This window comes from Plasmodium gallinaceum, assembly GCF_900005855.1.
Source record: "Plasmodium gallinaceum strain 8A genome assembly, contig: PGAL8A_v1_119, whole genome shotgun sequence".
NCBI classification, from domain to species: domain Eukaryota; phylum Apicomplexa; class Aconoidasida; order Haemosporida; family Plasmodiidae; genus Plasmodium; species Plasmodium gallinaceum.
Window position 1 is genome coordinate 687,691 of NW_021628276.1, and position 18,407 is coordinate 706,097.

The window sequence follows — 18,407 nt, forward strand, 5'->3', positions numbered from 1 at the left end:
TTTTTTTTTTTTTTTTTTTTTTTTTTTTTTTTTTTTTTTTTTTTTTTTTTTTGATTTATCAAGAAATTTTCTATTAAAATTTTATGATAATTCAAAAAAATAAAAGGAATAATAAAAAATTAAGTAATTTTATAGTTGCATTATCATTGTAATGTATGTACATGAGAAACAAATCAAAAAAACAAAAATAAGGATATATAACAATTTCTTTTTTTTTTTTTTTTTTTTATATTTATCAATTTTTTAATTTATTATTAAAGAAAATTGCATATTTAAATGACAAAATTAAAATAATTAAGTTATTCTTTAAAGAAAAATAGAAGTTACAAAATATTAGAAAAGATTTTTTTTGCTAGTAAAAAAAACAAAGTAATTATAAATTATATTAATAACGCTTTTAATATTATAACAAATCTAACAAGCATTTTTATTGTTCTTGCTTTTATTTTATATAAAAATAGATAACGAATGTTTTCCTTCTTATATATAAAATCTTCAAATTAGTAATTTTTCCTCTTAAAATTTCATATTTAAGATTTCCTTACTAATAAAAGAAAATATTAGATGTATTTGCATTTTTTAGATGTTCTAAGGATAAGTTTATTTATTTTTATTGTACAGTAACCAACATTTCTTTAAATTTATGTTATTTATCTACCATTAGTTTATATATATATATATATAATTTTATTAAAATAAAAATAAACAAATGCAAATGTGTATATATATGCACAGTAGAATTAAGCTTTTGGATGTATTACGTAAAACAATTTATTCATTTGTTGTACCTTTAAGTATAATATATATTAATATTAATGCCCTTGAGGAATTTATTAATATTAGTTATTTTTTTTCCATTGCAACCATTTATTTTCTTGGATAAAAGGATATCTTCATAAACTAAAATTCTAAAAATATTACTATTACGTAAATTAAAAATGGGAAATTTTTTGCTTTTTGATCTAGCTTGAGTAGCTTTATATTATAAGCATTTAATAGAATTTTATATATTGAAATCTATACAATATTTATATAATTATAGAATTAAAAAAAATGTAAAAATGTACATATATATATTTTTAGGCATTTTCATTTTTTTATTAAAAAAAAATAAAAATTTTTACATTTTTATCATTGTAGTTCTAAATATTTAAAAAAAAAAAAAAAACTAAAAAATAAAATAAATACAATATAATTTATATTTTTTATAAAATTTCTACTAAAATAAAAACAAGTGATACATAAAAAAAAAAAAAAAAAATATTTTCACCAACTTTGATAAATGCAAAGAAACATTTTATATAAACTATTAATAATGACCTTATATATAAATTTGTATTTTATATTTGTCCGTTTACTTCAAAACTATATATTATATATGTGTTTATGCATATGTAATTATTTCGAATTCATATGTAATTTAAATATAAAAAAAAATTATAAATTATGTAATATTTTATTGTATATAAAATATATGTATTTACAAAATTTTTCAAAAAAAAAAAAAAAATAAAAATAAATAAATAAAAAGATAAAAAATTAAAATTACTTCATATTTTTTGATAAAAATGATGATGCACCAATAAAAACAATTAATGAACCTATAAGCAAACCTACAGTACCAACAATTTTAATAAAGGTATCTTTATTTCCCATAGGACCACTAGCAGGAATATCCATTAATTCAACCTTAGGTAAAGAGGCAACATATTGTAAGGAATTTAATTTATCAAGACCTTTTTTTGTCTTCAAATTAGTTTTATGTGTATAAATAACTTCACCACTTTTACTGCTAATAAATTTAGTAATAATACCATTGTTATTTAATTCATGTAAACAAAAACCTATATCATTACTAAAAAAAAGAGAATTTGATGATTTAATAGCGGGTTTTCCACTTGCTATAGCACCTGAGCCACATGTTACGTGTGTAATATCATTATCTTCTATAACTTCCATGTTATTATCATGACCGGCAATATATAAATCTACTTGAGCATCTTTTAATAATGGTAACAAATAATATGCTAAATAAGAATTTCCTCTTGATAATCCTGAAGAATAAATTGGTTGATCACCTACCACAATTATGAAATCTGCAATTTTTTTTGCAACAGTTAATTGAGATTTTAGATCATCCCATGCTCTCTCGTGAATATTTTTATATGGAAAATTTGGCGATAATATCCATGTATCAATAAAAATAAAAGCTGCAGCCATATCTTTATGGCCAGTTTTAACTATTGATGGTCCTGTTGAAACAGTAAAATGTGTGAAATAGTGATACCAATAATTTGGAATAATCCATTTAGGATATTCAGTTGCGTCTCCTTCTCTTTCAATAGCAGTTTCGCCATCCTTTTCTACATATATCCCCTGACCTTTTAATACTTCAGAGGTATAATTACCTGTCCAATCACGTGCTCCTAATACAGTAAAAAATGGCATGTACATATTTCCGCTTTCTTCTGCATATACGTCTTCATATAGATTTTTCCATGCAGGATCATTTAACCCTTTTACACCATCCAAAAAATTGGATCCTGGGCTTACTATAAATGTTACTCGTTCATTTTTTATATATTGTTTTAGATATTTTGCATTTAATAATTGAGATTTTGACTCTTTTCCCCAATCACCCAAGGATGCAAAACGTAATTGACATTGTATTTGATAAATGGTTATAAAGAACAAGACAAAAAAAACATTGAACACTGTTTTACAAACATTCATATTTTATGAATTAAAAATTAAAGAAAAAAAAATTAATATAAAAAAAAAATAATATAAATAAATATAATTGATGATATTATAAAGAAATAATTTGTTCATTAATAATACCAAAAAAAAAAAAAAAAAAAAAAAAAAAAAAAAATATAAAAAAAAAAAAAATTAAATAGTTAAAATGTGGAAATTATTATTTTAATTTATGATCATGTAAATATTAAGAAATAACCTAATAATAATATATGGAACAATAAATTCTCTTTCACACTATTTCTAGGCATTAAAAAAAAAAAATGTATATTTCATGTAAACGAAAATTGTACACACAAAATAGAAAAAAAAAAAAAAAATTAATAACAATTATAGGAAAAATAACAATATACTATCAATAAAAATGAATTCATTTGCAACACTTTTTTTTTTTTTTTTAAATATATATAATATATATATAATATATATATATATATATATAAATATATATATATATATATATACGTATATACATATATATATTTATATTTATATATATATATATATTACTTGTATATATACATATGTATTTTTTATATTATTTAAATCTTTTTATTTATTATATTTATCAGTAAATCTAATTTTATATTACTTATTAATTTTTTTTAATAATTTATTTCACACACATAAATGCCCCAAACGCACAAAAATTTTCTGTTTTATATATGTGATTAATAAGAAATATTATCTATAATGCTTACGCAGATAAAGATATGAATTATTTTGGAATAATTCCATTATAAAAGTTTACATTATCGAGCAGAAAATTAATATAAAATAAAAAGAAAAAAAAAAGAATCTATTAGAGATTTTTTTATTTTTATTCTTAATGCTTTGTTTTTTTTTTTTTTTTTAAAAGATTTTATTTTCATTTGTTTAAAAAAATATTTTTACTCCACAATTTCAAAGAATAAAATAATGAAAAAAAAAAAAATTACACTTAAAGGGAATTATAGTGCACTATAATGAATACTATAAAGCATAATATAAAAACACTGTAAAAATACCGACAGAAAAGAAATAGTTAAAAATAAAGATAAATAATTAAATTGAAAAACCCTTGTAAATGCAAGATAACTAGAAGATAAGGTAAAATGTTAATTTTTTTTGGAATTTTTATTTCACATTTTCTAAATTTAGACAAAAAAAAAAAAAAAAAAAAAAACATATGATTTTTTCATTCTTTAATATTTGTAAAACATAATTGGGAACATTAAACAAAAATTGGTACATATATATAAATATATATATATATATTTATAAATTTATGAATTATTTTTTTTTTTTTTTTTTTGTGTTCAATGTGAAACTGTAGAATTATTTTTTATGAATTAATATAAATCCTAATACATTATTATTGGTAATGAATTTCTACATATTTTTCCTTCATACATGTTATTTACAAATGAAAAAATACTTATAGAAATTTAAAAAGAAAATTATTAAAAGAAAAATAGTAAAAAAAAAGAAAAACCACATAATCATTTATATAAATATAATTTAAAATTTTACTAGCAATATTGAAAATTTTATTTAAACGGCATTTTATTTAATTTTCTTTTCTATATGTCTCTTAACAATTAACGTTTATAAACACCAACTTTAATATTGACTACTTAAGTATCTTATTAAAAGTAAAAATATTTTTTTTACTCTATAAGAGATATTTCTTTATATAAATATTAATAAAATTTTCTAAAATATGTAAACAAATTAATAAGAAATTTTATTAAAATTAAATAGAGAACTTTTATTGTCTCCTTTATAAATTAGTATTTTTGATTATTAAACTCCTTTCCTATATAATATATCATTAAATATTTCTATGTACATTTTATATGGATAAAACAAAATAAAATTATTTAATGGTTACTAATTAAATTTTATTAGTATTTAATAAATTGATATGATAATCATTTAGCCCATATAGTCATATTGTGTCTTAAAGTGAAATAAATAATTATAAATTACTCTCCATATATATATATATAATAACTTACATATATGTAATTATAATGTACAAAAATATAATTAATTTGATAACCTATTTAATTTTAAAAAAGAATGTGCATTTTAAAATGTATTTCAGTTTTCTACAATAAAAAAGAATATGATGATTTATTCTTAAAGAGTAGATCTTCATTAAAATATTATAATTGAAAAATAAGTATTTTAGTAATTTTAATTTCTAAATATTATAAAATAAGGAGTGTAAAAACAATTATTAAAAGTAAGGCATATTACTTTTTTTTAATATATTGTTTACATTAAAAGTATGCAAAGGTCTCAAAAATTATAAATTAGTATAAGAATCTAAAAAAAATATAAATATATAATTAAATATTAAACAAAAAAAAAAAAAAAAAAAAAAAAAAAAAAAAAAAAATGCAAATTAAAGGGTTGCATGAGTTATATAATGCTTCAGGCACTGAACTGCACATATAAGTACACATAAATATATATATAAATATATATATATATATATAAGTTGATTCAATGAACATATATAACAACGACTGCACATCTATCTTTAGTGGATTGAAAATTTTTCATATAAAATTTGTGAATTTTTTAAATCATAGAACTTGAAAAATATAGAGCTTGATATATCGAAAATACCATTTATTCAAAAACAAAATTGTTAATTCTGAGATTTTTTCAACTATAAGATCCATCAAAATGCCTGAAGTAAGAAAAAAAAAAAAAATATATGAGGTATTTTTTAAAGTTTTTATCTTTATATATTTGTATATATATTTTAAACTACATTAAGGAAGACGAGAAAAAATTGAAGCCAGCAAATGTTGAGGCAAAAACTTCCAATAAATTTCTAAATGTAAAACCCAAAACTCCATATGGTAATAAATTATTTATATATTTATTTTTTTTTTTTATTTCTTAAATTTTTAATTGTTTATAGTTACATTTTAATCATAAATACCAATAATTATTTCAGGGACAAATCAATTGTTATATATATCCTTATCTGAAAATCTTAAAGATAAATACAACACTAGAGATAAATATATAACAAAAGAAGAGGTACAATTAAATTTAAAGGGAAAAAGTTTAATTTTTTTTTTATTAATATAAAATGTTACAGACTTATTAGGATTATTTTATTTTGTATCCATATTTTTTCTATAATTTATTCTTTTCTTATATTTAATCCATTTTAATATTAATATAACATTAAAAATGTATCTTATTTTTAAACATTTTCTTATATTTACTTAATAAATCAACTTCACAGGTAGCAAAGCACAATAAAGAAGACGACGCATGGATAATATATAAAAACAAGGTGTATGATATAACTCTATATCTGAAATATCATCCTGGAGGTAAATGAAATATTTGAAGAAAGAATAATAGAAAATGTTATTTGACATTATATTTCATATGATGTATAATAACTTAATTCAATAAGAAAAATGATATAAAATAAATAATTCCTTTTTTTTTTTTTTTATTCTTGTTTAATAATTTACAATTTTTATGATAGGAAAAAAAATTTTATTAAATCAATCAGGAAAGGATATTACTGAATTTGTTCTAAAATTTCATCCATGGGTTAATGTTGAGGAAATTTTAAAACATACACTTATTGGTATAAAATTTTTTTTTTATAACAAAAAAAATATAAGAAAATATAAGAAAAAAAGAAGGAAAAAAAAAATTTATTATTTAACTAAAAAATTTTATTTTGTTAAGAAAACACAATTACTTATATTTATCTTAATTATATAAAATGTATGCATTAAAATATTTGGTTTTCTTCCTTTATAATAATTGAATCACCATTAAAATGATTTTTTTTTTTTTTTTACTTCTATTCAATATTATGTTATGTTTCATTTTAGATTTTCATTAACTCCATTATTATGTATACTATTATTATATTTTTTTAGGATATATAGAATGTTAAGTAATTAAGCTCATATATATGTATTTGTAGATAAGTAGGTATAAAAAAATAAAGTTGAATTATTTTATATTTTTTTCTTGCTTATATAATAAATCAAGTATGTATTTATATTTTGAAACTTTGTTATCTTTTGTTGCAGTTACTGTTACATAAGAGTTTCTATTACCAGGAATGCATCCACTTACTAATATTTCATTCCTTTCTAAATTCAAACCTAATAATTTTAAATTAATCATAGTCCTAAATTTATTTCCATCTTTTCCTGGCATTTTCTTACCTTTTAAAACTCTTCCAATATGAGTAGATGCGCCAATTGAACCTGGTTTACGATGATGTGAACTTCCATGTGTCATAGGACCCCTAAATTTTAAAAAAAAAAAATAAAAATAATAAAATAGAAATACATTATATTTCTATGTTTATTAGAATATATTATTATTATTTATGGTTATGTATTTATTTACTAAAATATAGAATAATTGCTTTAAATTAAAACTTTCATAATTATTTAAAAATTATTTTATTTTTATGAATTAAAAATACTAATATTTATATAAATAGTAGATTATTAATATAAAGTATATATATATGTAGGTATATATTAAAACATTACATTATTAGTATAAATTAAAGAATTTTCATGTATTAAAACATTACATAATTATTATAAATAATAATATTTATGGTAATTTAAATATTTAATTACTAATATAAATTCAAATTAAGATTGGATAATTCTTTAAGATACATAAATATATATATTTCAAATAAATGATTTTAAATTATATTACTCAAATAAAACAATTTTTTTTACACTTTTTATTTATATAGTTTACAATTGTATTATTTACTAGATATTAATAACAAATTAATTTTATACTTTTTTAATATATTACCTACGGAATCCCCATCTCTTAATTACTCCACAAAATCCTTTTCCTTTTGTCAATCCTCTAACATTTACATATTTATAATTATATAAATATGAAACATCTATTATTTGACCTAGGACAAAATTTTGTGGAGGAGTTAATATTAAGCTACAAGTGTTTTTAAAATTACAACCTACTTTTGAGATTTGACCTAATTCAGGTTTTAAAATCCATCTACTTTCATCTAATGGTTTACCATATGCTATAGCAGCTTTTCCAAAATCTAAAAACCTATATATTACATTCGGCATTATTTCAATTAAAGTAGCTGGTATTAATTTCCCATTAGGTGAAAATATTGAACGCATCTCTATTTTTTTCCCTTTTATTTGTATCTACATTAGTTTTAATATATTTTATTTATATAGAAATTTACTCAAATAATATATATATTTAAATAGTTTTAGAATATATTTTTTTTTTTTTTTTTTTTTTTACTCTGTCTAATTCATCTTTGTATGGAATATCCTTTAAATGATCTTGTGGGTCAAATGGATCTCTACCAATAACTACTTTTTTTATCATATTAATTTGAAAGTTTCTTTTACTTTTAATCTATATTTATTATAAAAATATATGTAATTATCTTATATTTTTAAAAATTACAAAAAAGGAATATAAATTCTGTTTTTTTAAATAAAAAAAAAAAAAAAAAATTGTTTCTATTACATTTTTTGCTTTAAGTAACCCATTGTAATACCTTAGATGATTTCCATTTCTATCAGATAAATCTATAAATTTAAAAAGAAAAAATGTAATTATTGTAAATAATTAAAAAAGTTTGAAATAATAAAAATAACAAAAATTATGTATGAAAAATTTGTTATTACTTTTTTCAGAACAATTTAAATCACTTAAAATTTTAAAGTTAAATGAGATTTGAAAAAATATGGAAATAATTAAAATTGCATATATGAAATAACAATGCATTATATATTTCCATTTCTTCATAATTTTATTATTTGGTTGTACAAAATATTTTGTATACTTATGAAGAATTTATACACAGAGGTTTTTTCATGACGTAAACATTTTTTCTTTAATTAAAATAACAAAAATGTATAATAATCGTATAAAAAAATAATATATATACGCAATACATATATATATATTTTTCTTCCCAATAAATTAAAAACTAAAAAATTGAGAATTTAATGTATTATATATATATATATAAAAAAAAAAAAAAAAAAAAAAAAAAAAGAATTAAATTATATCTTATAGATTCGTAATAATTTATATGTTAAAATACTAAATTAATTTTATGAATATGTTAACAATCCAAATTTAATAAAACAATAATAATAAATAAAAATATTTAATTTTTGAAACGTTTTAAAATGGAAAAGTTTTATTAAAAAAAAGTAGAATTACATGTTTATAAGAGAAAAATATTTTTGCTTTTTGTATCTTAGTATTTTTAGTTTTATGTAAACATTCATGAAAAATACAATTTCAATGAAATGAATCATATTTAAAATTTTTTATATTCCTATTTAAGAAAAATACTAGGAAAGAATTTTAAATTTTCTAAAGAATTTTTTTTTTTTTCCATAACAAAACTTTATAATAAAAAATAATGAATAAAATAGTTAAAATCTTAAAGAAAAAAAAAAATGAAAATTTTTTTGAAGCTATACAAAAATGAGACAAAGAAAGATACAATATAAAGTCAAAATGAATTCATTTTTGGTTATAAAAAAAAAAAATAAATAATTAAAACTTATATTAACTCATTAAATGAAAAAGTATAAATAGAAATAATTTTAATTTACGTTTAGATAAAAAAAAAAAAAATAAATCTTTAGTTAGTGAAATCAAAATATAAAAGAAAAAAAAAGATAATATAATATAATGATTTATTTAAAAAAGAAATAAAATCGTAGAAAAAAAAAAAATTTGAATTTAAAAAAATTGATTTATAATTTATATTTTAATTTAAAAAAAAAAAAAAAAAAATACTTTTTTATGTAAAGTACTTAACATATTAATAATTGTTTTTATTGCAACGATGAAGCATTTAACTTTTCTGCAATTAAAAATTGCAAATTAGCTAGATTAGATAAATAAGAAATCATTAAATTATCTTGTAAAATATTTTCATTTAATGAATCAAATTTTTCTAGTGATAGGAACGTATCATTTGATAAAACTTTATGTAAATATCTACCAACACTTAAATTTCCTTTTTTTTTTTTGTCTATAACATCCTGAACATAAGATTTACACTGTTTTAACATAATTAATAATTTTTTTAAGGAAATTTCGTTCATTTCATTTGTTATAATTTCAGCATTATTAGCATTATTATTATTATCTTTATCTTTGTTTACGGTTAATTTTTCTTTATATGGTAAAACTTCAGCTCTTTCTACATTACAAGGTAATAATTCCGTTTGAATTTCATGAAAATGAACAAAATATTCTTTAACTAAGGAGATAGGTAATTGTACAAAGGCTTTAATATTTAAAAAACCACTTTCTAATGCAGCATCAACTAATAAATGTATAGGTTCATTTAAGGGGGAATGAGGATAAAATTTTGAAATTGAATTGTGTTCTTTAAACCAACCATGAACAGCACATGATAATTCTGACAATTCAGAACCTGAACAAAACCATCCAACCACTTGATCTCTTGGACGGATTTTTTGTTTTAATTCATACATTGTTTCATGATGATCTTTAATAATTTGCAAAAATCCCTAAGAAAATTTAGATTGAATAATATATATATATGTATATATATTAAAATTATATATATTTTGTATATATATATTTATATAATTAATATATACCCCTTCATTTAACGAATGTTTATCAACAAAGCAATCTGAAATTTCAATTAAATTAGTATCAATAACTGATCCCATTAAAGTTCCAATAACATGAGTTTGATCTTCATCTCTTCTTAAATACGCATCTAATATGGTAAATATAACGGAAGGATGAATAACACATTTAATACTTGTATGTGGTAATATATCAAAATGCTGTGGTATTTTATCCTTAAATAAACCACTTAATGTTTTAAAGTTATAACGATTCAAACTCATTTTTTTTTCTTTTTATTTCAGAATATATTAGTATATATATATATTTAACAGTATTATATATATACTAACAATTTTTATTTTAAATAAATAAAAAAAGAAAAATGTTATTATATAATAAATTTATATATAAAATAAAATTTTATTTTTACAAGATTAAAAAAAAAAAAAAAAAAATTAAATATTTTACAAAATTATACTTTTTTTATTAACATATCTTCAAAAAAATTAAAGAATAATTAAAAGTAAAGAAGTTATAAAAAAAAAAATAAATAAATAAATAACGTATATATTTACAATTTTGTTTATGTATACAAATGTATAAAAAAAAAAAAAATTATAAAAAAAAAAATTATCTATATATTGCTTTGTAAACATAGGTTAACATTTGTTATAATTTAAAAAAAAAATAATTCTGTTTTATTGTACTTAAGAACATGATATCAATATTAAAAAAAATTTTTTTTTTTATATTTTTTTTATTATAAAAAATAAATTATCTAGTTGTATTTTTATTTTGCTAAATTTTTTATTTTTTTCAAAGTTAAAGTATAAAGAAAATTTTATATCTACCACGCTTAATTTTATTAATGAATAATTGAAGTATATATAATATCAATAAAATGTATTATACATATATACACCAATAAATAATATTAAATGTATATATATATATATATACTTATAATATATGTAATTATATAGATTTACATAAATGAATATAAGAATAAGTACAAATAAGTGTAAAAATATGAAGGTTAAGAAAAGTTTACTTCAAGTAAAATTTCAATTTTAAAAACTTTTACTCAAACCAAAAAAAAAAAAAAAAAAAAAAAAAAAAAAAAGTGTTCTTGTTTTATAAATATCTATTTTTTATAATATATATTACTTTTTAAATATGCAGAATAAAAGAATTAAAACAATCATTCTATTATTTTTATTTAAAAATAATTTTCATTTTACTCAAATTAAGCATATTTTCTTAAAATTTAAATATGGAAATCCGTATAATGGAGTTTTTAATTCAACAGCTTTTATTATTGTTATCATATTATTATTTCTTTTGTATTGTTTACTTTTTTAAAATATAGCCCTTACTCAGAAAAATTAATTTAAAAAGTAATAATGTAAAATACTTTATTCTAATTCTCTGTTCCTTTCAATTTACAATTACATCTGTCTATTTCTTAAAAAAAAAAAAAACGTACAAACGAAAAAAAAAAAAAAAATAAAATAAAATTCTAATATAATGAATTAATTTAATAAATATAATTTATAATATATTTTAAATTACTGATTAAAATATATATTATTTTTATTTTTTTTTAATAAAATATAGAACCGTGTATCTATTAAAAATATGGAAATAGTTATAGAGAAAAAATTTAATTACATTAGTAATTTTATTATATTTCTTCTTAATATTTTTTTAAATAAAAAAAATATCATGTAGTTTTTTTCTTTGGTGATCTTTTAGTTTTTTTTCAATTTTTTTTTTTTTTTTTATTTTTTTGTTATTAAAAAAAATTATACATTTTAAAGATCCTTCAATATGAAAAGTTTTTGTTAAACATATAAGGATGATAGTTATAATATTCATTATATTATTATTTGAAATAATATTAATAAATAATGATAATACTTATAGTACCATTGATAAAACAAACCTGAATTCTAACAGTTCTAGCGTGTCTATATCAAATGATAAAAATTATGAATACCTTGTTAATACATCTGAAAGAAATAATAGAATAATTTGTGTGAAAAAGGAATATAATGATTTAATTTATTATGTATATGATAACCAATGTGATCCACAAAATACTTTTACCTTTTCTTTTAATTCAACATTTAAATTTGATGAGGATTTTTATTTATCCTATAAAAAAAATAAAGAATCTTTTATAAAAACAAAAATAACACCCAATTTAGCTATAGGGTCGTGCATAAGTTGTTTTTTTCTTGATGAAATGAATTTACTTAGCATATATGGATATACATTTATTTATAAAAACTCTAGTGAAACTGAATATAAAAACTATTATAAAAATATTATTGATATTAACTATAATTTAGAGAAAACTAATAATTCATTATATGAAATATCAGATAGCAAAGAATTGAAAAATAGTGATACTGTAATATCACAACACAATAATATATTAAAAGACAACAATGAAGATATAAAAAGTTGGGTGTATGAAGAATCAAATTCACAATGGAATACAAATGCAGAAGATACAGCATTATTATATAGTAATGAAAATTTAATATTACAAAAATTTTTAAAAGAAAATAGAATACATTATGCTTATGATGAAATAGGAAAAAGTAAGTTGTACAACACATTTAGTGATAATATGGGTTCTCAAAATAAAAATTCCTTAAATGAGAAAATGATGGATGATTTTTTTATACATTTAAAAGAAAGAGAAAATAATTATAATAAAAATAATCTTACTTTATTTGATGATAAGAATGTTTTTGATTTGAAAAAATTAAAAAACATAATTTTTAATAACGAGGAATGCAAATTTTTAAAAGAAGATATAAATAAAAAAAAAATATGGTCTAACATAATTTTTGCTAGCTCTTTTACTAATTTAAAAGTATTATCTCATATAAATAACTATAGTGGAACATATGAAGAATTTAGGCATTTCTCATTTGATGAAGATTACAAAAAAAGAAAAATAAATGATTTCATATCGATAACCTTAGATTTAAATAACAAAGAATATTTGAATAACAATAATATATTTATTTTAATAGCTAACGATGAGATTAAATTTCTAAATAAATTGAATTTCTGTTCAAATATTTTAAGTAATGATCCTTCTGTTGCATATATAAAAAACTTAAATGTAATAACTGAATATAAAGATGTAAAAAATAAATATATATCAACAAATGCAGATAATATAGTATTCTTGATAAAAGTTTTATATTATAATAATGATATACATTTATTTCTAATTGATGACATTAGAGGTTTTGGTAATCCTATGAAATTAAGTGTTCCTTTTTTTTTCTTAATTTCTCATTCATATTTTTCAGAGTTTACGCATTTTTTCTTAAAAGACAATATAATTGGATGGATTAAAAGGAATAAAATACTATATGTCAAAACTATGAATAAAATCTTTACATACCTTAAAGAGTAATAAAAATAAAAGAAAATTTTTTTTAAAAAGATAAATATTTATACATTTTTTTGTAATTTTATTTTACATAATGTTATTACTTTAAATTATATATTTATGAATACTCTATTTAAATTATACATTTAGATATGAAGTATTTCATTCGTATATACATTCAATTCCTATTATAATTATTAATACGCCACATTCATATAAAATATATATTTATTAATATAAATGATTATTTTTAAAAAAATATTTTCTTCTCTTTTTTTAAAATAGGAGTACTATTTATTCTAATAAAACATATGATGTTATAACCATAGAAAACAAGATGGTTTCTAATATATACCTACTATACTTAAGTCATCACATTTTTAAATATATAATATTTGCAAGATACAACCCTTTAAAAAATTATAGTTTACATAAAAATATAAATTTTGAAGCAGTTCTTCTAAATATGATAAGTAATTTTACAAATGAAGAATTAGCGAATTATAAAATTTATTTTGAAAAAGTTACAAAAAAAGAAATTACAAATTTAACGGATAAAAAGAAAATACAAAGAATGGATGTATTTGATATATTTGTAATACCATCAGTTAATTATGTAAAATTTCAAAATGTTTTGTCGAAATTATTCAAGGCATTATTTGATTGTGGAGGTAGGCATATTTCTAAGTTACTAAAAATTGTAATTTTAAGGTCACATTATGATATGTTGTATAATTTTAATTGCTATAACTATCAGTTGTATAGCTTTTTAATTAATTTTTTAGATTTACATGAATACTTTTATGAGTATACTGATCTGAATGACTTATTTAAAGAAAGTCAAAAAATTTTAATAGAATTAGTAAAAAAAAAAAAAAAAAAAAAAGAGAATAGTAAAAATAAAAAAAAAAGTTTTTTAAACATATAAATTATAAAAAAAAAATATATATTGTTTAATTTTCATTATCTTTAGCTTTTGTTCTCAATTTTATAATAAGTATTATTTTTATGTTAACAAATTTATCTTTCGATATGTTTATGACTTATTCTTTTTAATATTTTTATAAAATGAAAACACTCTTTAAAAAATATTTCATTTTGTCTCTTTTTTTTTTTTTTTTTTTTTTTTTTATAAATCATAATGTAGGTTAAATTAGTACTTGAGGAAATGAATAATTTGATTCCTTTCAATGAGGACAAAAATTTAATTAAATATCTTATTATTATTCTTTATTTTGGAAATGATGTAATAAACAAAATTAATAATTATTACTTCATTAGTTATATTTAGTATAAAATACATTAAATTAAAAATACATATATATAACTATTAAAAAAAATATAGGTACAAAGATATATATATATTTTTTTTTTTTTTTAGATGTTTTGCTTAGATAAAGAAAATTCAATTTATATACAACTTATTTATGAATTACGTCATTTAAATGTATTTCATGCTATAATATTAGCATATCTATCTGGAGATAAACTTGGTACTTTATGTATGAGAAAAAATGAAATAGAAGCAAGTAAAAGCTTAGAAATTGATAGCAAATTTAATTATGATGTCTATGATGATGATAATATTTATTTAAAATATGGATGCCCACGTAAGTGTGACATTAATGATTATTCTTCTATATTTTTAAAAAAATTTCAAAAAAAATATTTTGGTGATTTTCATGTGGCAATAAGATCAGCTAATGAATATACGTTAGGAATAATTTTGGTTTCCTTTATGGCATCCGTAGTTTTTATAGTGGGTGAATTGGATAAAGAACTAAAGAGAATTTATGTTTATAGAATTTTTAAAAATATATTCATAAAAAATTATGTTTATAACATAACAAAGTATTATACATTCTGGAATGGTAAACTTTACGCTTTTGAACAATATGAACCAGAATGTATCCTGTTATTTAATAAATATAATTTATATGAAAAATATTACTTCTCCAATATTATTGGTGATTCTTTAAAAGTTTATAATTTGCATAATTTAAAAAATTATAAAGTGAGCATGTTAAGAATATGCAGTGGAAATAGAAACTTAAATAATAATGATGACCTAATTAATTATTTTTCTGTAAAACGTGATGCATGTTTATGTGATAAAAACATGATAAATCAACCTAAGAGTGACTTTGTTGTAAGTGAATATTTACAGTTAAGATATAATTTTATGAAAAAAATGAAAAGAAGAAATCATGAATTATACGAAAAAATGTTAAACTATAATTTTTTTAATGATCCTTTGAATATATCATATAAAACAAAAAATTTTCAAAATGAAAAAATGATCAATATTTGTAAGGACATAAAATTTGAAAAGAATCATTTATGTCTATTTCATAAATCTAGAATAATATTAACTTATTTATATTTATTATCTTCTTCGCCTGATTTAATTTTTTATGTGGTTAGTCCTCTTATATATATAAAGCCTCACAAGCATTGTGACGCTTACGATATTCCATTAATTCTAAATAATATGCTTAAAAATAGAAATTTCTATAAGAAAAGTGCAAAAATATGTATAAATTATGCTTTTGCTCATTTTATATCTGTTCGAGATAAAATCAGTAATTTAGTAATTACTGCTAAAATAAGTGGAACGATGGTTAATGTTAGTAAAAGAAATTTATTATTACTTTTACCTTTAAGCAAAAGAGTAGATATATTAGACTACTCAAAAAATAATGAATATGATATAAAAGAAGAAATACTAAATGAATATTTTATATTAGGAAATCCTTATACTCCAATTAATATTATTTCATATAGATTTCAGGATTATGATGAAGTAAAAAAAAATTCTCATGTCACAATTTCTGGTGCCTTTATAAAACAATATGATGAAAAATATGTTACATATAAGAGCATAACAAGAAAATATAACAAAAAACTTCAGTGTACTGAAAATCATGCGTTTGAAATTAATGGAAGAGTTTTATGTTTTTGTAATATATTATCAAATGACATTAGCAATAATTGTTTGTATCCATTTTGCGAACAAAGTAAAAAATTTTGTTATGAAAATGAAGAATGTATAGATGGAAAATGTGTATGTGTTGATGGATATTCAAGAAATCCAATGAGTTACTTATGCGAAAAAAATAATGAATGTATGTTACAAGGAGAAGATACTTGTGAAGATCCTGGATATTGTGTACTTGCAAAAAACAGATATATATGTTTATGTCCTTTTCCATATGTTAGGGTTTTAAAAACTTGTCTACATCCTTTAAAAGGAATAAAAATAGGCTTATATGTTTTTAACAATTTTGAAAATGAATTTTCAAATGATGAAGATGATGCTCCAAAAAAAGAAAAATTTTATACAAATGTTTTTGGATCAATGTCTGAATATATTAAAGCTGCTATTAATTATGTAAATAAGAAAAAGAAAATATTTATATAAGAGTTTAAAATAAATCTTCGTATAAAAATACAAATAGTTTTAAACATTATTTATGGTTTTTTTTTTTTTTTTTTTTTTTTTTTTTTTTTTTTGTTAGATTATAGAACCTGATTTAAAATCAAGAATTTATGTTCAACCTATAAAAAAGATGAAAAATGGAATAAAAGCAACTATAATCATATATCAAAGAGTTCATCCCAATGAACCTACACCAATTGAAATATTTAATAATTTTTTAAATCAATTATCTGATTCCACTTCTGCCTTAAATAATGGATTTTATTCATATTTTGCTCGCTTCACATATATAGAATATGTAGTACCCTTTTCTAAAAATGAGGGACTTTCACCTTTTAATCAAAATTTAATAAAATACATACCAAGTCTTTTTATAAAAATTTTGGAAATTGATATGTTTAATGACATATCAATTATTGCGTGTTTTAATTTTATTATTTTAATCGTTGTTACCCTACTACTCCTTTTATATTTTTTATATTTGTTTATCAAAATAAAATTTTTTCAAAATGAAAGAGTAAAAGCATTTTGAGTTATTAAAAAATAAAAAGTAAAATAAATTTAATATTGATTGTATTTATTTTTTGTTATAACAATTTAATATATATTTACATTAGTACTTTATTTTATGCTTTTTTGAATGATTTCATTATATGATAAATATCATAAAAAGAGGATAATACATTTTTTAATAACTTCTTAATTTATAATTTTGTTTAAAATTTTATTAAATATATTATTTAACTATGCTCGTTTAATGCTAATATACTCACAAAAAAAAGAAAAGTTAATTTTTCTAATAAAAGTTTGACGTTTATACTTATAATATTTTGTCTTATATTTCTTTATATAAATATTTTTACTTTCAAAATGGATTTTATAATATTCGTGAGTAAAAATTTTCCTATAAAAATTTGTATTTTGATTATTCTTTTGATAAAAGATATCAAAATTATAATACATAATCCACGTTGTTTTTCAATGAAATATCTTTTTATAGTAAAAAGATTTTTCATATATTAAAACATAATTAATTCATTATTATATTTTTTTTTTTTTTTTTTTTTTTTTTTATTTCTTAAAAAAATAGAACACACTGAAGTACATATTTTTTAAAATGATTGTAAATTTATTAATACGCATTAATCATGATTTAAA

The 18,407-nt window shown here is 18.4% G+C and overlaps 5 protein-coding genes across 5 annotated transcripts; 2 read left to right on the forward strand and 3 right to left on the reverse strand.

Moving 5' to 3' along the window:
* Positions 1–1,545: 1,545 nt before the first annotated feature.
* Positions 1,546–2,733, reverse strand: GAP50 (glideosome-associated protein 50, putative; the record flags this gene model as incomplete). Its single annotated transcript, XM_028673039.1, has 1 exon — positions 1,546–2,733. The coding sequence occupies one exon, from the start codon at positions 2,731–2,733 to the stop codon at positions 1,546–1,548; it is 1,188 nt and encodes a 395-aa protein (XP_028529532.1).
* A 2,703-nt stretch (positions 2,734–5,436) lies between these two features.
* On the forward strand, positions 5,437–6,685 carry PGAL8A_00430900 (cytochrome b5-like heme/steroid binding protein, putative; the record flags this gene model as incomplete). Its single annotated transcript, XM_028673040.1, has 6 exons — positions 5,437–5,445; positions 5,531–5,615; positions 5,714–5,799; positions 6,011–6,101; positions 6,263–6,367; positions 6,669–6,685. 6 exons carry the CDS (start codon positions 5,437–5,439, stop codon positions 6,683–6,685), a joined length of 393 nt encoding a protein of 130 aa, XP_028529533.1.
* A 59-nt stretch (positions 6,686–6,744) lies between these two features.
* Positions 6,745–8,568, reverse strand: PGAL8A_00431000 (50S ribosomal protein L3, apicoplast, putative; the record flags this gene model as incomplete). The annotated part of the gene is made up of 5 exons (XM_028673041.1): positions 6,745–7,045; positions 7,582–7,952; positions 8,056–8,172; positions 8,287–8,348; positions 8,448–8,568. The coding sequence occupies 5 exons, from the start codon at positions 8,566–8,568 to the stop codon at positions 6,745–6,747; spliced, it is 972 nt and encodes a 323-aa protein (XP_028529534.1).
* Positions 8,569–9,617: 1,049 nt separating this feature from the next.
* Positions 9,618–10,673, reverse strand: PGAL8A_00431100 (eukaryotic translation initiation factor 3 subunit 5, putative; the record flags this gene model as incomplete). Its single annotated transcript, XM_028673042.1, has 2 exons — positions 9,618–10,322; positions 10,416–10,673. The coding sequence occupies 2 exons, from the start codon at positions 10,671–10,673 to the stop codon at positions 9,618–9,620; spliced, it is 963 nt and encodes a 320-aa protein (XP_028529535.1).
* Positions 10,674–12,250: 1,577 nt separating this feature from the next.
* Positions 12,251–17,781, forward strand: PGAL8A_00431200 (conserved Plasmodium protein, unknown function; the record flags this gene model as incomplete). The annotated part of the gene is made up of 5 exons (XM_028673044.1): positions 12,251–13,830; positions 14,096–14,672; positions 14,958–15,056; positions 15,192–17,201; positions 17,329–17,781. 5 exons carry the CDS (start codon positions 12,251–12,253, stop codon positions 17,779–17,781), a joined length of 4,719 nt encoding a protein of 1,572 aa, XP_028529536.1.
* Between the last annotated feature and the right edge of the window lie 626 nt (positions 17,782–18,407).